The sequence below is a fragment of the Limanda limanda genome, chromosome 19 (assembly GCF_963576545.1).
Source record: "Limanda limanda chromosome 19, fLimLim1.1, whole genome shotgun sequence".
In the NCBI taxonomy this organism is placed as follows: domain Eukaryota; kingdom Metazoa; phylum Chordata; class Actinopteri; order Pleuronectiformes; family Pleuronectidae; genus Limanda; species Limanda limanda.
The window spans coordinates 6,480,716-6,501,090 of record NC_083654.1 but is presented as its reverse complement, the minus strand read 5'-3'; the positions used below and the strand labels follow the sequence as shown (position 1 = coordinate 6,501,090).

At 44.8% G+C, this 20,375-nt stretch overlaps 1 protein-coding gene across 1 annotated transcript; it reads right to left on the bottom strand.

Annotated features, from left to right (window-relative positions):
- Positions 1–929: 929 nt before the first annotated feature.
- tent4a (terminal nucleotidyltransferase 4A) lies at positions 930–17,276 on the bottom strand. Its single transcript, XM_061092836.1, has 13 exons — positions 16,459–17,276; positions 13,656–13,779; positions 12,580–12,626; positions 12,359–12,479; positions 10,940–11,047; positions 9,072–9,200; positions 8,611–8,824; positions 6,841–6,967; positions 6,651–6,754; positions 6,195–6,382; positions 5,656–5,814; positions 5,297–5,470; positions 930–4,232 (listed from the first exon to the last, which is right to left on the bottom strand). The coding sequence occupies exons 1-13, from the start codon at positions 17,274–17,276 to the stop codon at positions 4,074–4,076; spliced, it is 2,472 nt and encodes an 823-aa protein (XP_060948819.1). The 3' UTR covers positions 930–4,073.
- Between the last annotated feature and the right edge of the window lie 3,099 nt (positions 17,277–20,375).

Below are 20,375 nucleotides of genomic sequence, written 5' to 3'. Positions count from 1 at the left end.
CCTGTGTGTGCAATATTCTTCTGTCACCTTGAGAGAGGCCACACTCCTCTGAGAAACCTTTAATCTTCCTGCTGCCAGCCTCTGCATGTCTGCTGCTTGGAAAACTCAGCCATACGTCTCACCTTTTAGCAGTTTGCTGTTTTACAATTCAAATGCTCTTACTTTTTTTGGGCCCCTTTCACCTCAGTCTAATCTGTCACAAGCTGTCTCTGCACCTCTGCTTTGGGTCATATTATTGAGGAGAAGAAGAAAGGATCCAGCCCCTGAAGGCCTGGTGGGACTGACTGTAAAGACAACATGGAGTTAACACCTCTCTGTGGTTGAGGGGTTAATACAGACGGAGCTCAATGAGTGCTGGCAAAACAGCTTTGAGTTATTCTCCCTATCCCACTAACAGCAATGCATGAGCACCCCCTAGTGCTGACGAGTGGAATCGCTTGTGGGCTGAGAAAGCTATCAGAGCAACCAAACAGTGAGCACCAATTAATATTTACATAAATAAAATGGTTCATCAGGATTCGTCCTTGTGAAAGGTGTCACCCACGGGGATTAACCAATGGGTAACAACCTTCTCTAAAACCTGAGGAGAGCAGACTGTTGATATTATTAATGGCAAACTCAAGACCCACCTTCTAAGTCTGGCTTTTAATTACATTGTATTAATTAATGTATTTGTACATATATCTCAATGCCTTTTAACTTAATTTTTGACACTTTAATACATATATTTCCTCTCAGGATTTTATCATTTTATTCTCTGTTTGGTACTGTTTGCGCAGATTTCCTTTTTAGGCACCTCATAAAATAATAATATGTCCATGTTATGTTTACAGATGATTACATTACCCTAAGTTGGCAAAAAATGAATTCATACACTTGTAAGTGCTCATATCTCAGTGACAGTACAAATAAAAAAGGAACAAGTTGACTGGCAGTTTTAAAATGTTTATTAAAAAATAAAATAGAAAAAAATATATTTACATAAAAATGTCAAAAACAAAAAAACAAAAGCTGGGCAGTGGTTCCCTCTGGACACCGATAGCTTGGTGCCCATAACGAGGGCTACTGCTCACATGAATCAGCCAGGACAAAGAGGGGCTGCCACCTTTCTCTAAAACAGCAGCCACCAGTTTAAAATCCACCATTTTATTGCAATGGGGGTGAAATTACATTGCATCTACATGTACATGTGTACGTCAAGACGTCAGCGGGCCAGGCCATGCCCTCTTCCCTTTCCCCTCACTTCCAAACCAATCACAAGTGGAGGCAACGTGGCGAGACAGACACCTTTAATAAACCGTTTCCATCACCGTCTGATGAGAGGACAGAGGACAGAGAGCGAGCTGCGTTGGGCCGCTGAGATGAACACAGATTTGAATCCATACAGACTTTTCAAGATACTGCATGGAAGTCTTTGCTGTGAAGCTGCAGGCAACTCTAACCCCGTCGACAAGCTTCCATCACCGGTTATCATTATCAGCTCCTCATAAATGCTGGTTCTAATCTCTGAAAGCAGACATGGCTATGAGCGACACAGTTTGAAAGGTTTGCCAACTACACCTGGGTATACAATTTATGGGATTACATGGAACTGATCATTAAATATGCCACAGTGATCTCCTCTCTACATGGATTTGGAAAATAATCATCCACAGAGATTAACAGGGTGACATGAGTACGATTGTATGACTGGGTGCGTCCATAATTTATTTTAATAGCTCAAATCATTTAAAATGTGAAGATAATTTCTCTAACCAGCGGTGATGACTAGCTCATAATCTGTGTTGCCTGTGAGAAACCAAACGGAAACCATTCATGTGAGACTGAACTGATGACAGGTGACGTTCTCTGACTGTCAGATCAGAGTTGCCGTGGTTCGAGGAGAAAGAAGAATTACTGAACAGACTCTCAGTAAAAGGTAAAGAATTGTCGTTGGACACTGGTCCCTCCTGAAGTGCACCTGCAGAGGGCAAGTCGCTCTCTTGGTGCACTTGCTTGTGACGGTTGGGCGCCCGATTAAAAAAAAAACAACCAAACAAACCTGCGGTGGCAAGTCTCTACACTTTTCGTACACACGTTTCATTATGTCACACACTACACAGACCCAACCATCGATATTAACGTACGCCATTCCTTACATTTGACTGATAGATGTAGAAAACTAGACTTTGAAACATATTCGGACCTTCGTACAAATACAAGGGGTCAGGGGATGGAGGGGGAGGAGGGGTTGTAGTTCAAATGAGTTGGCTTGAAGAGTCCGACAGTCAGCGACATAACTCCAGCCTGACAAGCATCGTTTGTCATTTGAAAATAACCCCACTGCGGGAAAAGACGAGAGTTGACACAATAAGATCCACTTGCATAGTAATAACACCAGCATGTGTAGTGTTCAGGGCGAGTCACAGCCTTGGACAGTCCTGTCTGTGAGTGTCTGTGTGTGTTTGTGTGACACGGCGTGCTCGCGGAATACGACGTACACACACTCCAAGTAAACACAAAGAAAGGCATTGCAAACAATTAGCGGAAGTACCTGGCAATCAAATATACAGGAGATTCCTGAATGGAATCAAAATATATTTCCCTTTCACTAGGGTCCTTGGTTCAGGAAGACCCCCTCCCCCTCCAACCCTTCCTCCTTTGTACAGAACCACAAAGGAGAAAACCTTATCGCTGAGCACCTTGGTGTTGGTCTTCACCGATATACAGCTGCGGGCATAGGGTTGACCCCCATCAGCCCTGGGATCAGATTTCCACAAACCGCGTCCCTGAACTCGGGAGAGTAAGCATCTGAAAAGTTCTCTGACCTGGAATCAGTGGCTTTCTGCCCTCTTACCCAAATCTGAAATCTTTAAATTCAAGTCAGGCAGGCTGCTGCCACCTTGGCACCAACCTCTCCTACAACATGTAGTAAAAAGACACTAAGCACAAAAATGAAAACACACTAGCATATATGTTGAACAGAACAGGCTCTCTCAGGCCAAAATCCTGCACCACCTGGAAGCTTTTCCCTAAAAAAAAGTCAGCCTTCCCCTGACTGACAAAATATGGCAACAGCTCAGACACCCACATTCAGAAGTATACACAAACGCACAATCTCCAGGTGGTTCTGCTAAAGCTTCAACTGGAGCTACTGCCCTCATCAGGCCACAAAGTACTTCCTCTCCCATCATTTGTCAGGAGATCCCAGGGTGCAACGTCATCCCTCCACCTCCCTCCATCACGCCTTAGACCAACTGGACTGAGGAACACAACTTCCTGAAGGGAATTTCATGTTGACCTCGTCCATTTTTAAAAGACACGTGAAGAATACGGGGAAGGAATACCGAGATATGAGCTCCTCATCATTCACAGGTGAGGAGGGGAGAGGAGGAAGAGGAGGGGCCCTGCAAACTGGGTCTATGTCAGCCTGATGACAAACGCACACGCATACACACCTCACGCACGCACACAATCACAGGAATATCCAACTGACAAACACACATGCTCCAGAGATGCTGCCCGGGGAAATGTTTCGTAAACCAAATTTAAAACTCTACAAAAATAAAATAACAGTATAAAAACGCCTTAACAAACACACACAAAATTAAATAAGCATTTACTTTAGTTCCAAAAAGAAAAATAAGATTATTGCACAAAATGAAAAAACGGTTTGTTCTTAAGTGTATAAACTGTTAAAAAACAAAGAGTAACACTGGACCTCAGGCAGCTTGGCTGCGTGGGTCGAGGTCGAGGCGAGGTCAAGTGAACTGGGCGATGGCATCACCACTGAGTCCAATAGAATTAAAAAAATTAAAAAACAGGAAAAGGCCTGAAAAAATAAAACGAGAAGAACTAAAATACTGACAGTAACATAATACTGAAACTGTGAACCAAGGTCATGCATAAATGGAAAGGTAGCGACAGTAGGAGGAAGATGCAGAGCTGAGGGCTGTTCGTCCCGCTAATGAAACTGCTGGTCTCTGGTCCTCTGTCCGTCCGCTGGTCCATCCTCCTTCAAGGCGAACTAAGAGCCAGGGTTTGCATCCAGAGAGGAGGAGGGAGGAAAAGTTAGAGGGAAAGAGGAGTGGTTTCTATCTGCTCAGGCTAACCGGTAGGCTGTCCCTCTTTCTGCGCCGCCAAGTGTTGCGGTGGTACTGCGTGTGCGTGTGGGTGTGTCCGCGGTTCGCCAGAACGGGGTTGTTGACCAGCGGGGGGGTGTGGAAGCCCTTCACATTGAACTTTGTTCCGTTCTGAGGAGGATCAAAGAAAGAAGAGAAATACATGAACACAACTGTTTTTTACTGATGCACCAAAGAAAACCTTTCATTTAAAACAGTATATTTAAGGAATTTGATTGAGTCCTGTACAACATATTCTTAGTCTCAGAGTATAGTTTAGTCTTCTCTCTGTGAAGTCATGTATTGTTCCTCATCTCACCAAACTTTGTCTGACAGAACACAACGCGGTTTTCAGTTTTGCTTAAACCACTGAAAACCTGTAATTTCATTTTTATAAAGACATAGAAAAATTTGCTAAATTCCTAAATGAGAGTAATATTGAGGGAACTAGAAACTTGAAAATCATACATTATTTTCTGTAAATACTGTTGTATGCTTTATAACTTCCTTCATTTTATCTGTATAGTGCCATATCATAATATACATTATCTCAAGGCACTTTAAATAGAAAGGTCAGGACTTTAAAAAAAGAATGAATTTTTGCCCTAGAGACAAAACAGATAAATTAGCTGAGATTTTGCTGTTTCACTTGAGAATAGTAAGCAGTGAAGTACTTTTACATTGTGAATAAAACGTGTTTTTCTTAAAAAGCAGTTGATGTCATACACTCGTGTGGTTCCACAGGAGCATATAACATTGTTTTATAATCTCCTATCTTATGATATTTCTACATTGTATGGTTACAATTTCATGGCTGATTATCAAAATCTCCAGTCAGAAACCTAATGGGATTTATAACATCGGAACCACACTATTGAGCTGTGTTATGCATCACGTCCCTGCACATCCTGTTCCCCACAGCGACAGATGCTGGAACATCAGGCCTCAGAGTTACTGTTCACCTATCGCTATGGATTACAGATGGCAGCTTCATTTTCTAAGCAACCTGTTACACCACTAGTCTGAAAAGCACGATGTGAGTCAGAAAAGAGATGACAAAAGAGACACTTGACAGGAAATGAAGAGACAGAAAATATGGGTTGGAAACTGTGTATTAGTGTGTGTGTGTGTGTGAGCGAGAGACAAGTTTGCCTTGACAGTGCGATGGGAATGTTTGTGTGGCATCCGGCGCCTACCTTGTGTGTGTGGCTGGAGTGGGGGCTGGACAGAGGCTGGGGGCTGGAAGGGACAGGGGCATGAGCATGGGCTGGGGGGGGCATGTGGAAGAAGGGGGGGAGCCCGGTGTCTATACACACCTGTCTGCCAGGTATGGAGTGCATTGCTAGACCACCGGGCAGCGAGACGCGAGCCTGGAGGAGGGAAAGGATAATGATTACTAAGACGTCAGATCAAAAAGAACATCTCAGCCTTTTCAGATTTTATTCTGTTTTAATTCCAAAACTCATCTAATTCTATGTTATTTTGATATACTTGTCAACATCTGATCTAATGTAATATCATCCTACATTGTCTCCTGCCCTCGCTGGGTGCCTACCTGCGAGCCTGGATGCATGAGCAGATGGTGTCCTCCCATGCCGGGCTTGCCAGCGCCCATACTGAGTCCCGGTGGCAAAACCAGGCCCAGAGACTGGAAAGACGGGTACGGCGGCAGAGCTGGTGGGGGGGCGGGACATGGCAACGCTGAATCCGAGTCCTGGCAGATCAAGAAAAGAGAAGAGATGAGGGGAAAGGTGTGTGTGGCCCTTGTAGCTAGTTCATGTTTGTTTCCATTAGCTGGGTTAGAGAATAAAGTGCTATATGCAGCTGCATCAGGTTGGTAGCAGCGATTACAACATTATGCTGGATGACGATGCATATTCATAAGAAAGTCTTGTGGTGCCACAGAGTTCACAGTATCATTTGCAGAGGAATATAGGGATGGTGCATTATGGAAGCATGGTTCAACAGGGTAGCTGTTATGATAACTGACCCTTTGACTAATCAGAATTTACTTGAGAAACAACTTCCATCTGTTAGTTGGAGTATTAACTCTTCTACAAAGAATGTGTGTGTGTGTGTGATTAGTTTCCGTACGTTGTCTGATCCCGACAGTGACGAGACGGAGGAGGCTGACGAGTGCTGCTGAGGGCTGGAGATGGACATGGGTGAGTCTGCGCTTTGGGGCGACGCCGAGTCCCTCTGCTGCTCCTCCGACACCACCCCCCCGCCGCCCAGCACGCAGCCGGGCTCCTGATCCGACACGGGCTCCTTGGGAGGTGAAACTAGAAGGGAACAAACGAGAGGTTAAGGATGATCCTAGACACAAACTCAAAATTAAAAAGTGTACCAGGTTTATTTCAATATTTTTACATAAACTATACACTAATCTATAGTCTGTTTTGAATAAGAGTGTTCTTTCTGGAGATATTCAATGAAGTTGTGCATAATATATAAATAAAACAGTTAAAGGAGGCAGAAATCTTCTACGTATTAAAATAATCATTCTTTATTCGGTCTGTTCTCACAGCCCTGGACTCAAATCGAAGTTACCTCTGTTGTCTGTCCGCGCCAGATCCCTGCCCCCCCACTTCTTAATGATCCATTCCCTGTAGTCGATCACTTCCTGGGTCAACCTGATTATCCGGCCCAAGGTGCTGCAGGAGGGAGAGAGACGGGTTTTCACAGAGCCGAAGCTTTATCCGCAGTATCTTTAGTAGTGTCCAATGGACTGAGTTCTTACCTTTCGCAGTCTTTGTTGGGATACGAGCGTGCGAGTGGCGACACAGCATGGCTCAGGACAGTGTAGGCATAGTCAAACACCTGCTTGACGTGCATGGCGCCATAGGAACCCCTCCCCACGTCGTTACCTTCATGGTGACAAGACAAAATGAAATTGACATTGTGCTACTACTACATGTAAGTATATCAAAAATGTTGGAAATACTATTTAACACCAAAGCATGTGATAAAAATTATTTTCTATATATTAGAGTCAATATGTGCCACACCACGTGATCCAGATAAATGAGCGGATCCAGGAATTTGTTTCATTCTCTCTGCAGCTTTTTCTGAAGAATTAATTAAATCTATGGCGGTAGCGGGGATGCAAGTGTATACCCACGAACAACAGTCTCATGTGGAACATTGCGATGTATGGTATTTTTCAAAATTCTCGTTGATTTTTCAGAGAATGCTTAATAAAATCATGTATGTGTAGAGGACTGATATTTTTGAGTGTGTGTATTTTGTTCCAAATCTAAATAAAAATCTGGATCTAGTGAATTTAAATGAGGTTTTATATAGGAAGTGCTGCGATCTGGTAGAGCAGGGGTGTCCAAACTTTTTGTCCCGAGGGCCACATACAGAAAAAAATACCAACGACTGGGCCACTCGCGCCGCCAGGTGTGGCGGCGTGGCGTGGTGGCGTTCTGAGGGACAGCTAGCAAGTCAGCAAAGCAATTCACCGCCAGACCCCTAGGTGGAGTAACGTTTTTTGTCGAAGACAACCTTAGAGACACCTTCTTTGTGTGTGGCAGTCTTTGTCGACTGTTTATTACTTTTTCTGGAGGACAAATTTGTCCCTGATCTTTCTGCAAAGCTTTGTACACTCGTCAACCTGCAAACCAACGTCTGCTGAGATCTCCTTCCAGGAATTGCAGGTCATCTGCGTGTCCTTGTATTTAGTCAGTGACGGGTTATACAAGTGGTCATACTTTCAGATCTCTTCTGCCAAGTGCTCTTCTATTTGGTCCATATCCGTTCTTCTAAATCTTCCTTGGTTTCTGCCGGTATTATGGGGCATGAAACCGGAAATATGACTCTGGAAAGGATGTAGTTAGCAAACCAATCACAGCCTTGCGGGCTGCGTGAGGCTTGCGTAGCTTTGTCGTATAGTTACAAAAATTGGTGAATGCACGCAAGCACGCAAGGGCTCTTGCGTGCTTGAGTGCCCCTTCTTGCGTGTCTCTGAAAACGCAGAATATGCACCGGCCTCTCCCCTGTCGAAGAAGCCTGGCCCCATAAAGCAAAACAAAGTGCTTTAAGTAAGTGCCATTTGAGCGCTACTAAATTTTGAGTATCAAAAAAAAGTATTTTTTTTTTTTTTTTATATATTATATTTTTAGACATTGATGCGGGCCAATTAAAAATGGATGGCGGGCCGCAGTTGGCCCGCGGGCCGTAGTTTGGACACCCCTGTGGTAGAGGTATGCACCATGTGAAGGTTTTATTTCATTCACTCTACGTACCGTTGCTGCCTTCCACCATGTAATTCTTCATACCACCACTAGATGGTGCCAGCATTAGAAATGTTTGAAATAATTGTCAGAATTCTTTTGTAAATCTGCCTTTGGTTTCAATTATTTTAACTTTAAGAACAATAAATAAACTTCAAGAGAGACTGCAATACTTTCTTTTGATTCCTCAGTTTAAGGCTATATAAAATGTTTTAATAAGTAGCAATAACTTTAGTGGATATAACTGTATTCATGAGAACTGGTAGGAAACACACCTGGAAGCAGTGGGTCCTCTATGCAGAGCATGGATGGCCTGTATCCATTTGTCATGGACTTCATGATCTCCTCTTTGAGTACATATGCGCCTCCATTCTTGATGCGGATCCCTGTTTTCAAGTAGTTGAAATGGCGGCCGTACAACTCAAAGAACTCGATCAGCAAGACCCCCAAGTTCTCAGTTGGGTTCCTGGCATCAATACGCGGATGAAGCTGAGGAGAAAGGATGACGATTTATGGTAATTGTGTATTAAAAACAGGTATACTCATGATTGTTATCTGTCTGTCTACAATACCAGAATCATTTTTACATGTGGTTTACTAGAACAAATCTTACTATGCTGCTGTTGCTACAAAACTACAATCCTGCTGGGAATTCTGGGTAAAAAGCACTGCTGCCACAATATGTAAAAGAGCTCCTCCTCTATTACAACACACGTCCCCATCAGTGTTTCTGTACCTGGAGGAAGCTGATGACCATGAGGATGAGGCTGTAAGAGCTGATGCCCCCAGTGAAGACTTCGTTCAGATCTCTTTGCAGCAGAAACTGCTTCAGTACAAAGATCAGGTAAGGCAGCACTGGATACTTCTGAAAGTGGAAGGGGAGAAAAATTCATAATGAGAAGGTGAAAAACAAGAGTAACAAATCTGCACAAATTCATATTTGCAAATGCATGTTCAAATCCACAAATCTTAAGTACAGATTTTTTACTTAAACTATAAATGAAGATGTTATAACGTTCGCAGCTTCCTGTGTGTACAAATGTCTACAATTATTTGTGACATTCTTTGTGTCTATTAACAGATTGTTAAATACATGAGCATGGATTACCTGATGCACACGACAGGCCAAGGCTATATTGTGACTGAAAAAACCCAATCAGATAGGGGTTATCAGTGTCGACGTGAGCGGCATTTCCAAACTTCTACGTTTTAGCAGCTCTAAAACTCTGGAGTACTTGATGTGTTTTGATGTTGATGTCCTTGCGACACAGCTAAATAAACTTCACAGCATAATATGAAACAAAGTGTGTTATTCGATCATCACAAGATATGTATTGTTTGTATTTATTGCACATCCATATGCCACGAAAAGAAAAACTCTCTGCTGAGGCCATGGTTACTGCTGACAACAGTGATTCCATGTTTTTATGTCTTTGCTGTGGCAGTTGAATAATCTTAATCAGTGCAGTGTGTAAAATGTTACACACATACTGTCTAGCCTCCAACTGGGCCAAACTTTCTAGGGAAGATATTAAATGAGGCTTCCTGGAGTCTGACTTGATAATGGGCTGAAACCCCAGAGGGCCCAGGAATGGGAATTGCAAATATGTTAATTTTCCAATTGAAAAGGCAGCAAACCCTCCTGGCAGCATGCGTGTGCATATCTGTGCCAGTGGAGCACCAGAGCTTGGTTGACATTTCAAATATGCTTTTAAGAAGCGGCAACAAGCCCGGCAGGTACACTATTCCAACCTGACTTGTGAAAATGAATTTGGAGGTGACCCCTCAATGGTAAGACTGCACCGGAGTCCATCAGATCAATGCATTAACAACGTCAACTATCACTGGATTGATGCTGAGTGCGGCTGTCAAGAGCAGCCTTTCAAGCTGCGGCATGTATTCCCAGGAAGCCATAACACAACTATGCAACAACAAAGGACAAAAGCCAAGACCTGACAGATCGCTGGATAGCACCTGGAATTCCTCTCTTGCATTAGCCACTACAACCGTGACTAAAGAGATCAGGCAGAGATCCACCTTCAGCAGGAATTCTGTCTGGCCACAGGGCGATATTCACCTCTTCTCAGTGGATCTGGATGCAAAGTGTCCACAGACTGTTTGACTTAAGTAGAGAGTATACCGAGCATGGTAGTAGGGGCCTGTTCCAGCTTCAGTCTGGAAATGAGATGAGCCAGTACAGGATTGGACTGAAGTTTCATGTTATGCTTTATAATGCTGCCTTGCCTGAATCACAGAGGGAATTTCCAACGTTCTGTTTTTAGACCCCAATGTAAAATGGTAATTATGTAACTTCTCTGGAGTGTTTTTTTTTCTCCATTTAAATATGTCTGCATGACCTTTTTCTGCTCTTGTTCTGTCTGTTTTTTTTGAACATGTCAATTCACAATCCTTGTCTAATTTTAAAATGCAGAGGCAATGGGTGAACATACATTTCTGTGTGTCATTTGTTGCCTCCTTGTCTGATTTAACAACGAAAACACCTGTGTGTGTGTGTGTGTGTGTGTGTGTGTGTGTGTGTGTGTGTGTGTGTGTGCAGCCTGTGGATCCTCGGAGCATAATTCCGAGGCAGATGTTGGGTCCCACCTTTACGTAGTCTTTAATGAAGCTTGCCGCCCTAACCCCAGTCTCCACATTGAAACTGATGTCCACCTTCACCTCCGTTTCCTGGTCTGTCAGCTTGATGATTGGCACCTGAAAGAAGACAAAAGCGATTTTACGACATGAACTCCATTGACTGTTGGATCCGGACGATCCCCAGAGTTTGCCTTCCACATATGAAGAACGCAGCGGGAGATTCTCGGTAAGATATGCCTAGAGAAAAACAGAAATCTCCAGAGAGTTCAGGTTTTAAGGATTTAGTTTTGCATCCGTTTCATGTTAGAAACGTCATCGTCCACTCGCTCTGGATCCACCAGCTGTATTCTCACATCGCCTCATACAGAAATGATCCGGGGGAAACTCTGAAGAATGTCCACAGGAACTGACTCAGACGTTTGTGTTCTCACACACAACCCCTTTGGAAAAGTTCAGGAGATTAGCCGAAATTCAGTGCATTTCTCAAAGCAGTTTAAGTGACTTGTAATAGCAAACATTTACAGTCAGTCATTATCTAACTAGATACGGCTTTTAGATTGAATAGCCAATTCTAAAACGGAAAAATCCACCGATGGCTACTTATTATGTCAGTCAGCACAGTATCGAAGCTTGCCTTGTAATGTGCTGCGGAGCAACTGTTCCCAAAACTCCCAGTGTGGGTTTGCAGCTGTGAAAGCTTCCACCAGAGTAGATGTATTCCTGACACTGAGCCGCAGAACAAGGGCTTAACTCTAAGAGGAAGTTTACAATGACAGAAAGTTATGTGAAAAGTAAACAGCAGTAAACTGAGCAACACTGACCTGGGCCACACACTTCAGTGTTCATATTACAGTGGTACGAAATAAACAGAAAACTATGTATTCTTTATCAGGCAAAAAAGGACCATTATATCCACCACAACTGGCCCAACGCTCATGCAACCAGATGGAGGACTCATGTGAGTCCCTCAGGTTAGTGCTCCTCATTTTAAAAAAGAGTGAAGGAAACCTTTAACTGACCTTTTGGAGTCCATAAAAACTTTTCTAGGAATGCAAAAAAGTGCAGCATTTTCTAGGAATACCAAAAGTGCTGCATGCTTCATTCTTTAGAACTGGATGAGACGTGTGTCAGGAGGTCATCATTTTCAAGACAAGGAGGAAGAGGGGGGGGGGGTCTCTGCAAGTTTGCTGGCTTTATAGGTTAAGTTAAACTTTGAACTCTTTAGAAAAAAAAGATTTAGGTGGTTGTTCGCAACAACGCTCGGGTTTTCGATTGGATTTGATTCAGTACCTTAGGTTTCCATGGGTTAATATATGTTGTGTTGAATAGATGACTCTTATTGCAAACCTGTTTTAGTTAAGGTCAGAATGTGAACGTGAATATGACACAAAGCACAGAAGAGTGGAGACACATGGCCTGAATACTTACTGCAGCCTTGTCCAGCACTTTGATGGAAAAGGGTTCTGCCACGTTATGCTTGCGTAGAGCTTGTTCTAGCTCTTGCAGTGGAGGGCGCTCCCACTTCCCAAACACCACCAGGTCAATGTCACTGAGGGGCAGAAGGAAATTACCAAAAACATTCAAGTTAAAATTCTGTCGAACAAAATAAAGCATGTTTTTCTTCTGTAATCGTGAATTTGATAGCTTGCCTTGTTGGAAGGTAGAGTCCTGTGCTGAAGCTGCCAAATATCTGGACCTGGAAAAACCACGTTGAAGATATATGAGCACGACGAGAAAATCACTGTAGTTCAACTGTTAAAGACAACCCTATATATAGATGAGCTAAATGAGAGACATTTAGAGAAAACAAATAAACACTGACATTTCATAGTCTGTATCGCAACAGCTCATTTGTGGTGACGATGTACATGTCCAATTCAAATGTTTGCAAACTGCTAGGTATTTCCGGGTTCTACTTCAGAGACGATAAGTGCAGCCAAGTTAAGTGGCGCTGCCAAATCAAGTATACAATAGCAAGAGGGAAAAAATGCACTGTTTTGGGGCTGCAAGCAAAAGCTCTCCAAAGGAAGCAGAGTGGAGTTCTTTCCCTTTCCGTCTGGTAAATACGACAAGGCAATAGCACAAAGACACGGCAGGATTAATAGGTTGAAATGAAAAGGGAGGCTGGTACAAATCAGAGGCTTGATCCATTTACCTGACAATCTGGCTCACAGTGGAAGTGGGGAAGACTGGCAGCCAACAAATCACCACTGCGCGTGTTTTACATGATTAAGTAATGAGAGGTGCATTACATCAACCCTACCTCAGTGCACTACTCAACCAGCTGCAAGAGCCCCTCGCCCTTTTTCTGCACACACAAAGTGCAAATTCCTTGCAAAAAACAATTAACATTCTGTGTTTTCAAAATCAAACCCCTTCTATTTACTTCTGCTTCATTTACTGCCAATCAAAGATCATTAAGGGAACTATTAAAGACGCTATTTGCAAAGTCTGACCATTCCACATGACCTCGAGCCGAAGCAGAGAATTGAAAACAGTATAAATATAAAGGTGCAAACCCCTTTAAAAGAAAAGTGTTGTCAAAACAAGGAAACTCTACAATTATTCATGAGCAATCTGAGATCACAGTTTGTCCACATGCCAATAAGTCCTCCTCCAAGAGTGGACGATTTAGGGGCCTGCTCTCTAAGATATTATAATCTTAAAAGAGGGGTAAACTGCTCCAAATAAATAGAAGCGGGTGTGTGTGTGTGTGTAATCTTACATCTGCAGTGGGCCACAGCTCCTTAATAATCATCTCTATTCGGTTCACCACCTCCTTCCTCATAGCTGCCTCTTCTGGCCGGGGAGACATGAAGTTGTAGAAGTCCATCACCTCCTCGTGGAGTCTGCGGGGGAAAGGAGGATGAAAGATGGAGGTTATTCTCACCCCATTAACACCCATGCAGCACACAGGCCAGCATGAAATGTGAACTGACTGTGGGTACAGTGCTTGGTGTGAAACGTGACCTTCGCTTTTATGTATTTCAAATTTCTAATTGCAAAAGTGAACGCAACTAACAGTCATGAAACTCTCAGTTGGCCCGAGATAGGTTTCCTTCTCTTTTCGCTGTTCTGGTTATCCTCCGTCAAGCACAAGCCCGACATGCAAAACAATGGCTCAGTATGTTCCAGTGGAAGTATTGCATAGTTTCTGTTTCCCAATTTTATGCTGCACTTGGAAGTTTCTTTCTAGTTTCTTTGGTAAAAAAGGATGCTTAGCAATAAATTACTGACATTTTAAACCAAGAAAAGCCACTTTAACATTTGCAAAAGTCTGAAAGTCCCTAGTAAAACCATATCACCTGACTTCTGATTAATCTAAGTTTGATACCAGACTAAAACTAATTCATGAGAGCATCCACAGGCCCAGAAAAATCTGTTGAAGGAAGGTCACTAATGTCTTCAACCGTTTACCCCTGACACTCCAGAAGTGTTTTGTGGACTCAAACACTTCACCCCCTCCCCCCCATCAGCATATGATTCAGTAGATAATGAGTGAATTTTCATTTCTGGGAGAACTATCCCTTTAAGGGTTCATAGTAAAAATGGAAGGGGTCTAAAAAAAGAGTTCTCCTGATCTTACTTTCAGTGAAGACATTTGGTCCCCACAAGGACCCAAGACCTACATACATCTCCGAGGTTCAAATGGGTAATAAGAAAAAACAGAGTTCAGTGGAAACACCGAGGGCCATATTGTTTCAGAGTCTGAGAGTCCAGGCCTTATTGTTATAGCTGATATGCTTCTATGCTCTGCAGCAGAGGGGGGGCAGTTTAATGTAAAGATTCCTGACCAGTTAAAGGCCTCTGAACAGTGGAGCTGTTCAACCCTATGGCCATTCATTTTCGTTTCAAAGAATGCATGGCATGATGTCAGTGTGAAATACAGAACAGGGATCCTGTCACAATCAATTACCAGAGCCCCGGAGAAAATGCAGGCGGCCCTTGTGCCCTCTCCACTCGTTGGTGAAAACTCTCTTCCAGGAACCCAGACGTACCGGGGGGGCCGGTACACTACACTCCCTACACTCATAATAATAACTGCCACTACATCGTCTCCTGAAAAGCTAGTTTAGAGTTTGTCTCCCTTGAACAACTTTAGGGCCCGGTGCAACAGTAATCAATGGTGTTCACTGGTGCAGTCTCCATAACCGCACCACCATGACAGCCATGTGTCTTTACCGAGGAATCAATGTTTCTCCTGCATCACACGGTGCAAATCTCTCCAGCCGAGACTACAGAGTGCACCCCCGAAGGCAAAACCACTGCAAGACTAGACAGCGCACAAGCCAAGACATACATTCGAAAACTTTTTAGAACCACATGTACTGAGAAGAAAAAAAACACTAAGCGCGTTAGTCGATTACCAAACAGAACATCAACAAAGAACCTAAAACTCCAGGTAGCTTCGATGTAGGAGTAGAGGGGGGGGGGGGGGAACTAAGGCTTCAGGCACGTGGAGCTGCTTTCATGAGAAACACCAAGTGGTTGTGGAGACAATTCCCAGATGGGTGCAGTCAGCTATTACAAATATTACAATTTCCTGCAACACACTCTTTTTTTTTTGTAAGAGGCCACCTGTCAAAATAAGATAACAAGATAGTCACATTTATACAACACCTACCAACCATTTATAATCACCATACAGCACCAAAACAATAATAAAACGATCATTATTATTGATTGAATACAAGTTTGGTCCGTTCTTACTATAGGTCACGTGTACATTTAGTCCCACCCCTGTCTGTTACGTCACACTGATGGGGTTGAATAACCTGGAAAATGAAGTATTGACTGTGGGAATAACGACTTAGCATCGAGATTCCGGATGTGGACAGAAAGTTTGACCACACGCTAACCCTTAACCCAGTTGCGAGGAGCTACATTATGAGATTGAATGAACGGCTCAATATTACATAATTTAGCCAAACACGTTATTTCAACCTGGGACCGGTCGCTGCCTTTTATTTAGTTTGCAGTTTAAACTCTGCTTCATAATTCGGCTTGGTTCAGTTTAATAATCAGGATTCAGGGAAGTCATTCATTTTACTATCAAGCTGCATGCTTCTCTAACTTCTCCGTGCAGCCAGGGGAGGGAGGGAGGGGGGCGTTAGCTAACTCAGCCGTAAACTCCTCCTCCACTAAGCTTCATCCACAAAGCAACATATCCGGTGGAAACCTTCTGAATAAATCACCCACTGAAAACACACACAACGCATAAGAGTGAGAGTCAGACTGTGGGACTGAAATAATAAACCACCTCTCTAACTGCGTGTTGTCTAATGGCGCTTCTCATCCCTTCGTTCAAATCCCATTTGTAACGGCCCGTTTTCAAACTTCAAAAAATCACGGCACTTCCGGTCTGGCTCCGGCCCTTCGCCTGTGTGACTCTGACAAAACCGGCACACACATAATGTCGTATGCGCCACAATATTCAACCCACACATTCTGCCATTTAAATAAATAAAAGACCCTGTAGCATTTAGCAGCGTTAGCTCCCGTGATGGGGGGCGAGGGGAGCCACTCACCCGAGGACCCCGGGGTTGTACGTCCGCGTCTTCCACGGCGTCCAGTCGCTCCCGTAGTTCCCGTTGGTGCAGTTGGACAGCAGGTAGTTCATCCCGTAGGTGCTCGCTTTGTTGTCGCTTCTCCTCCGGCCCGGGTGGTGCTGGCTGTGCGTGTGGCTCCCGGGGGCGGAGGGGTGCACCTGGTGCCGCTTCACGCAGCCCGGCTGCGGGCTGAACGCCGGCTGCTCCTGGAGCTGACGGTGGTGGTGATGGGGGGGATGATGGTGGTGGTGGTGCTGGTGGGGGTAGAGGTTGACATTATGGTTCGTGCTGTCGCCCGAGCCAAAGAGCAGGTTGGCCCCCCCGACGTTCTGGTTCACGTTGCCCGGTACACTCCCACCCGCGGTCCTCTCCAGAGAGCAGCCGGAGGGGGGGCTGTCCGGGCCGGACTCCTGCGAGGATGAAGAGGAGGAGGACGAGGAGGAGGAGACGGATCCCAGGGGTCTGCCATGAGCCGGCTCCGGAGTGGTGTGTGCGATGTGTGCGACCCCCAGCGCGGACATGGCCGTGCCGGTCGTGATGCCGCCGCTGCGATGGCCGCTGCTCCGGCCGGCCGGCACGCTACCGCCGCCGCCGCAGAGGCTCCTGCCCGCCGCCACCGCGCTCGCCACCGTCTTCAGCACATCCAGCGCGGCGTAGTTGACGCGGTGGTTGTGGAGCTGCTGCTGCCGGGCGGAGGAGAGGCTCCTCGCCCCCTGAGAGGTCTCCCAGACGTGCATCCACAGGGCGTTCGCAGGTCCTTTCTGCTCGGGCTGAATCCAAGCCACCCTCGGATCCATTCAACTCCCCTCTCTACTGTTACACCCCCCACCCCCCCCTCTGCTGGTGTGGAACCGGAGCCCGTCGTGGACCCCTCGTCGCTCCCGGTGGGCCCGCGGACAGGTCGCTTGCTCGCTCCGGGGTTCAGACTCGGAACCGGATCGGGACCATTGGGGAAAAGTGTCCACTTTGCGCCGCTAGCTGGAGAGAAAAAAAAAATCGCTAGCCGTATCCCTGCGAGAATTCAATATGGCGTATTCGCTTCAAATCCACGCGCATGCGCACTGCGAGGGGTTACTTTAAATGATGACTGCGCCCCCCCTCCCCTCCCCATACGCCCACTCCCCCACCGCTCCGATGAGTGATGATGAATAGATATTGCATTTCTTTTTTTCTTCCATCTGATAGACATTTAATTGAACAACAGATGAAATAGATGTCAATATTGTATAAAAGGGATCCGAGGCTCTGGGAACCAGCGAGTCATGGTGTTCCTCCTCCTCCACCTCCCGGCCCCCCCCACCGGGTGGGTCCGTGAGGGGGGATCCCCGTCAGCCCGACTGGGTCTGCGTCCCGGAGGGATGCACATCACAGAGCTGTCTGGAGATATTGACACATATTTAAAACTAAAATAAAAAAAAAAACTAGTACACTGACCATTCTAAATAGACCTGCCTGCTGCTGTAACAACTGGATTGTGGATCAATAAAGTTTTCATCTTATCTTATCTTATCTTTGCCTGTGGTAATGCCCCGGGGTCTGCTTCAGCATTATTCATTGTCATTAGTGAGTTTTCCTCCAACACTTTTACAATCTACTGTCACTTTTTTTTTTTTATTATTAATTGTGTGTAATGGGCAAAGCATTCATAGCAGGCGGATCTGCATGTGCCTCTGTTTGGTAAAGAAGAAAACAGAATATCATAACTCTCCATTTAAAAACAAAAATTTACATAAACATTGGACAGACAGGGAGACCACATTGTGCTGTTTGCTGGCGTCTGAGATATGGAGGACCATGAATAAATAATTAAATAAATGTGGAAGACATTTATTTAGACATTTCTGTTGTTTTTAACGTATTTATTGATCTATTTCTGTTGTTATTAACGTTTTTTATTTATCTATTTCTGTTGTTATTAACGTATTTATTTATCTATTTCTGTATTAATTAATTTATTTCCTTTTTTATTTATCATTTATCGTCATGTTTGGTCCTCCATACTGAGATACTGCTTGGGGGGGCAGAATAACCACAGCCTCTGGCCCTTGACCTGCTGCTCCCATTAACACCGGAGTCCAGTGCCTGCTGCATAACACACACCGAGTCTATTGTAGAAGCCTAAATGGAATGCTCGCCTTCTTCTGGATTTTACCACAGATGTACGCTGCGGCCACTGCATCCAAATGCACTTTTTTCAAGGGGCAGCACACAGCAGGTGGTGTAGATCATTCCAGCCTCTGTATGACGCCCAGTAACAGTAACAGCAACCCCCACCCACCCCAGCCCCCATTAAACTCCATGACAGAGCGGACAGCACAGGCAGGCTGGATGAGGCATAACCCATAACCAGCACCTTCCTGGATGCGTATGAAGGCAAGAGAGAGAGAGAGAGAGAGAGAGAGGGAGGGAGGGAGAGAGGGAGTGAGGGAGGGAGGGAGGCTCTTGCATGCCAGCCTCCTGCCCTTGCTGCTCACGTGCAGCATGTGACAGTCGAGGAAAACCCCCCCAGAGCAAACTACATGCCGGCTATGTGTCAGCTAGGATATGTAGCACTGTGCATGGCACACTGAGGCACACGCACAGCTGCTCCCCCCCACTGTACGCCCATAGAGACCCAGAGCTCTTCCTTTCCATCTCCATCTTACACTGAATCAAACACCGGTGTTTGAGTGACACTTGAGATGGAATTAGATATTCCTCTCACCTCTCATGTCACAGTCTCAGCTCGAGCCAAAGGCACTCACCGACTGTGTGTTAGTGCATGTGTGTGTGTCTGTTTGCGTGTGATTTCAAGGCTGGTTTGACTCATTGTCAGCTTTTATGGGATTACCACATTGGTGATGACTGGACCGTGGCTGACGAATGGCTAACTCACGCGCCCGCGCACACACACGCGCACACAGTGGGCTGGAGAAGTCAACATGATGCCCACAGGCACAACAGTAAGAGGAGATCATATTAGAGAAGCTTGCAGTTGTCTGAGGCTGCATGTGGCCTGCATGGTAATGAGATCGCAGAATTTACCAGACATTGAACCCACATGAGTGGAAAAACTGTATTTACAAGGTTATATCAACAGCTATATCAACTTCACATTGCTAAGCATGAATAAATTCCCTGTGGTGTCAAAGCCTTACTGGGTTATGTGCAGCTATGTACAGTTTACTGAAGACACAGCCATAACCAAGGGAATAGCATAGCAATAGCGCCCCCTGCAGGCCCACAACTGCAGAGCTACCTGCCCGCATCACCTACAGGCAGGAAGAGTTTAGACCCAAAGACACAGACATGCTAATGTTTGCCCTTTACAGGAGGGAAGAAAAGGCACCACCTGCAAGTCATGTGTATTAACTGTGTTTATTTATTTTACAGATGCTATTTGTGTTTGAGGCTTTGCATTTATTGCAAACATAGAAACATTTACAATTTAAACCAGTTAAAACATGTTAAATAACTTTCATAGATGCTAGGACTGGAATTAAAGACTTCACCCTGATAACCAACCCTGCTCTTGCAAAACCAAGCATTTTGTGTTCTGTAGCCACGAGCTGGAATTTATAAGGCAACTCAAGCAATCACGAAACATTAGGCATTAAAAACAAACAATAAACCTGCAGCTGTGACTCTTTTCATCTGAGGGTGTCAAATGTGTTAAAGTTGAAAAAGCTATTCCTACTGTTGCCTATAGGAGACTATACTGCAGACTAACCTCGTTCCTTTTCTTTCCTACAGTACATATGCCACAGGCTGACATGTATATTGACTATTACAGAACAGCCCCCCCCCCCCCCCCCCCCCCCGCCCCCCTTGGGGGTTATCTGCTGCCTGCATTAATACACAAATGCAGATAAAGAGTTATGAGTCATTACATGGAGTCACTTTGCATATAAAAGGGA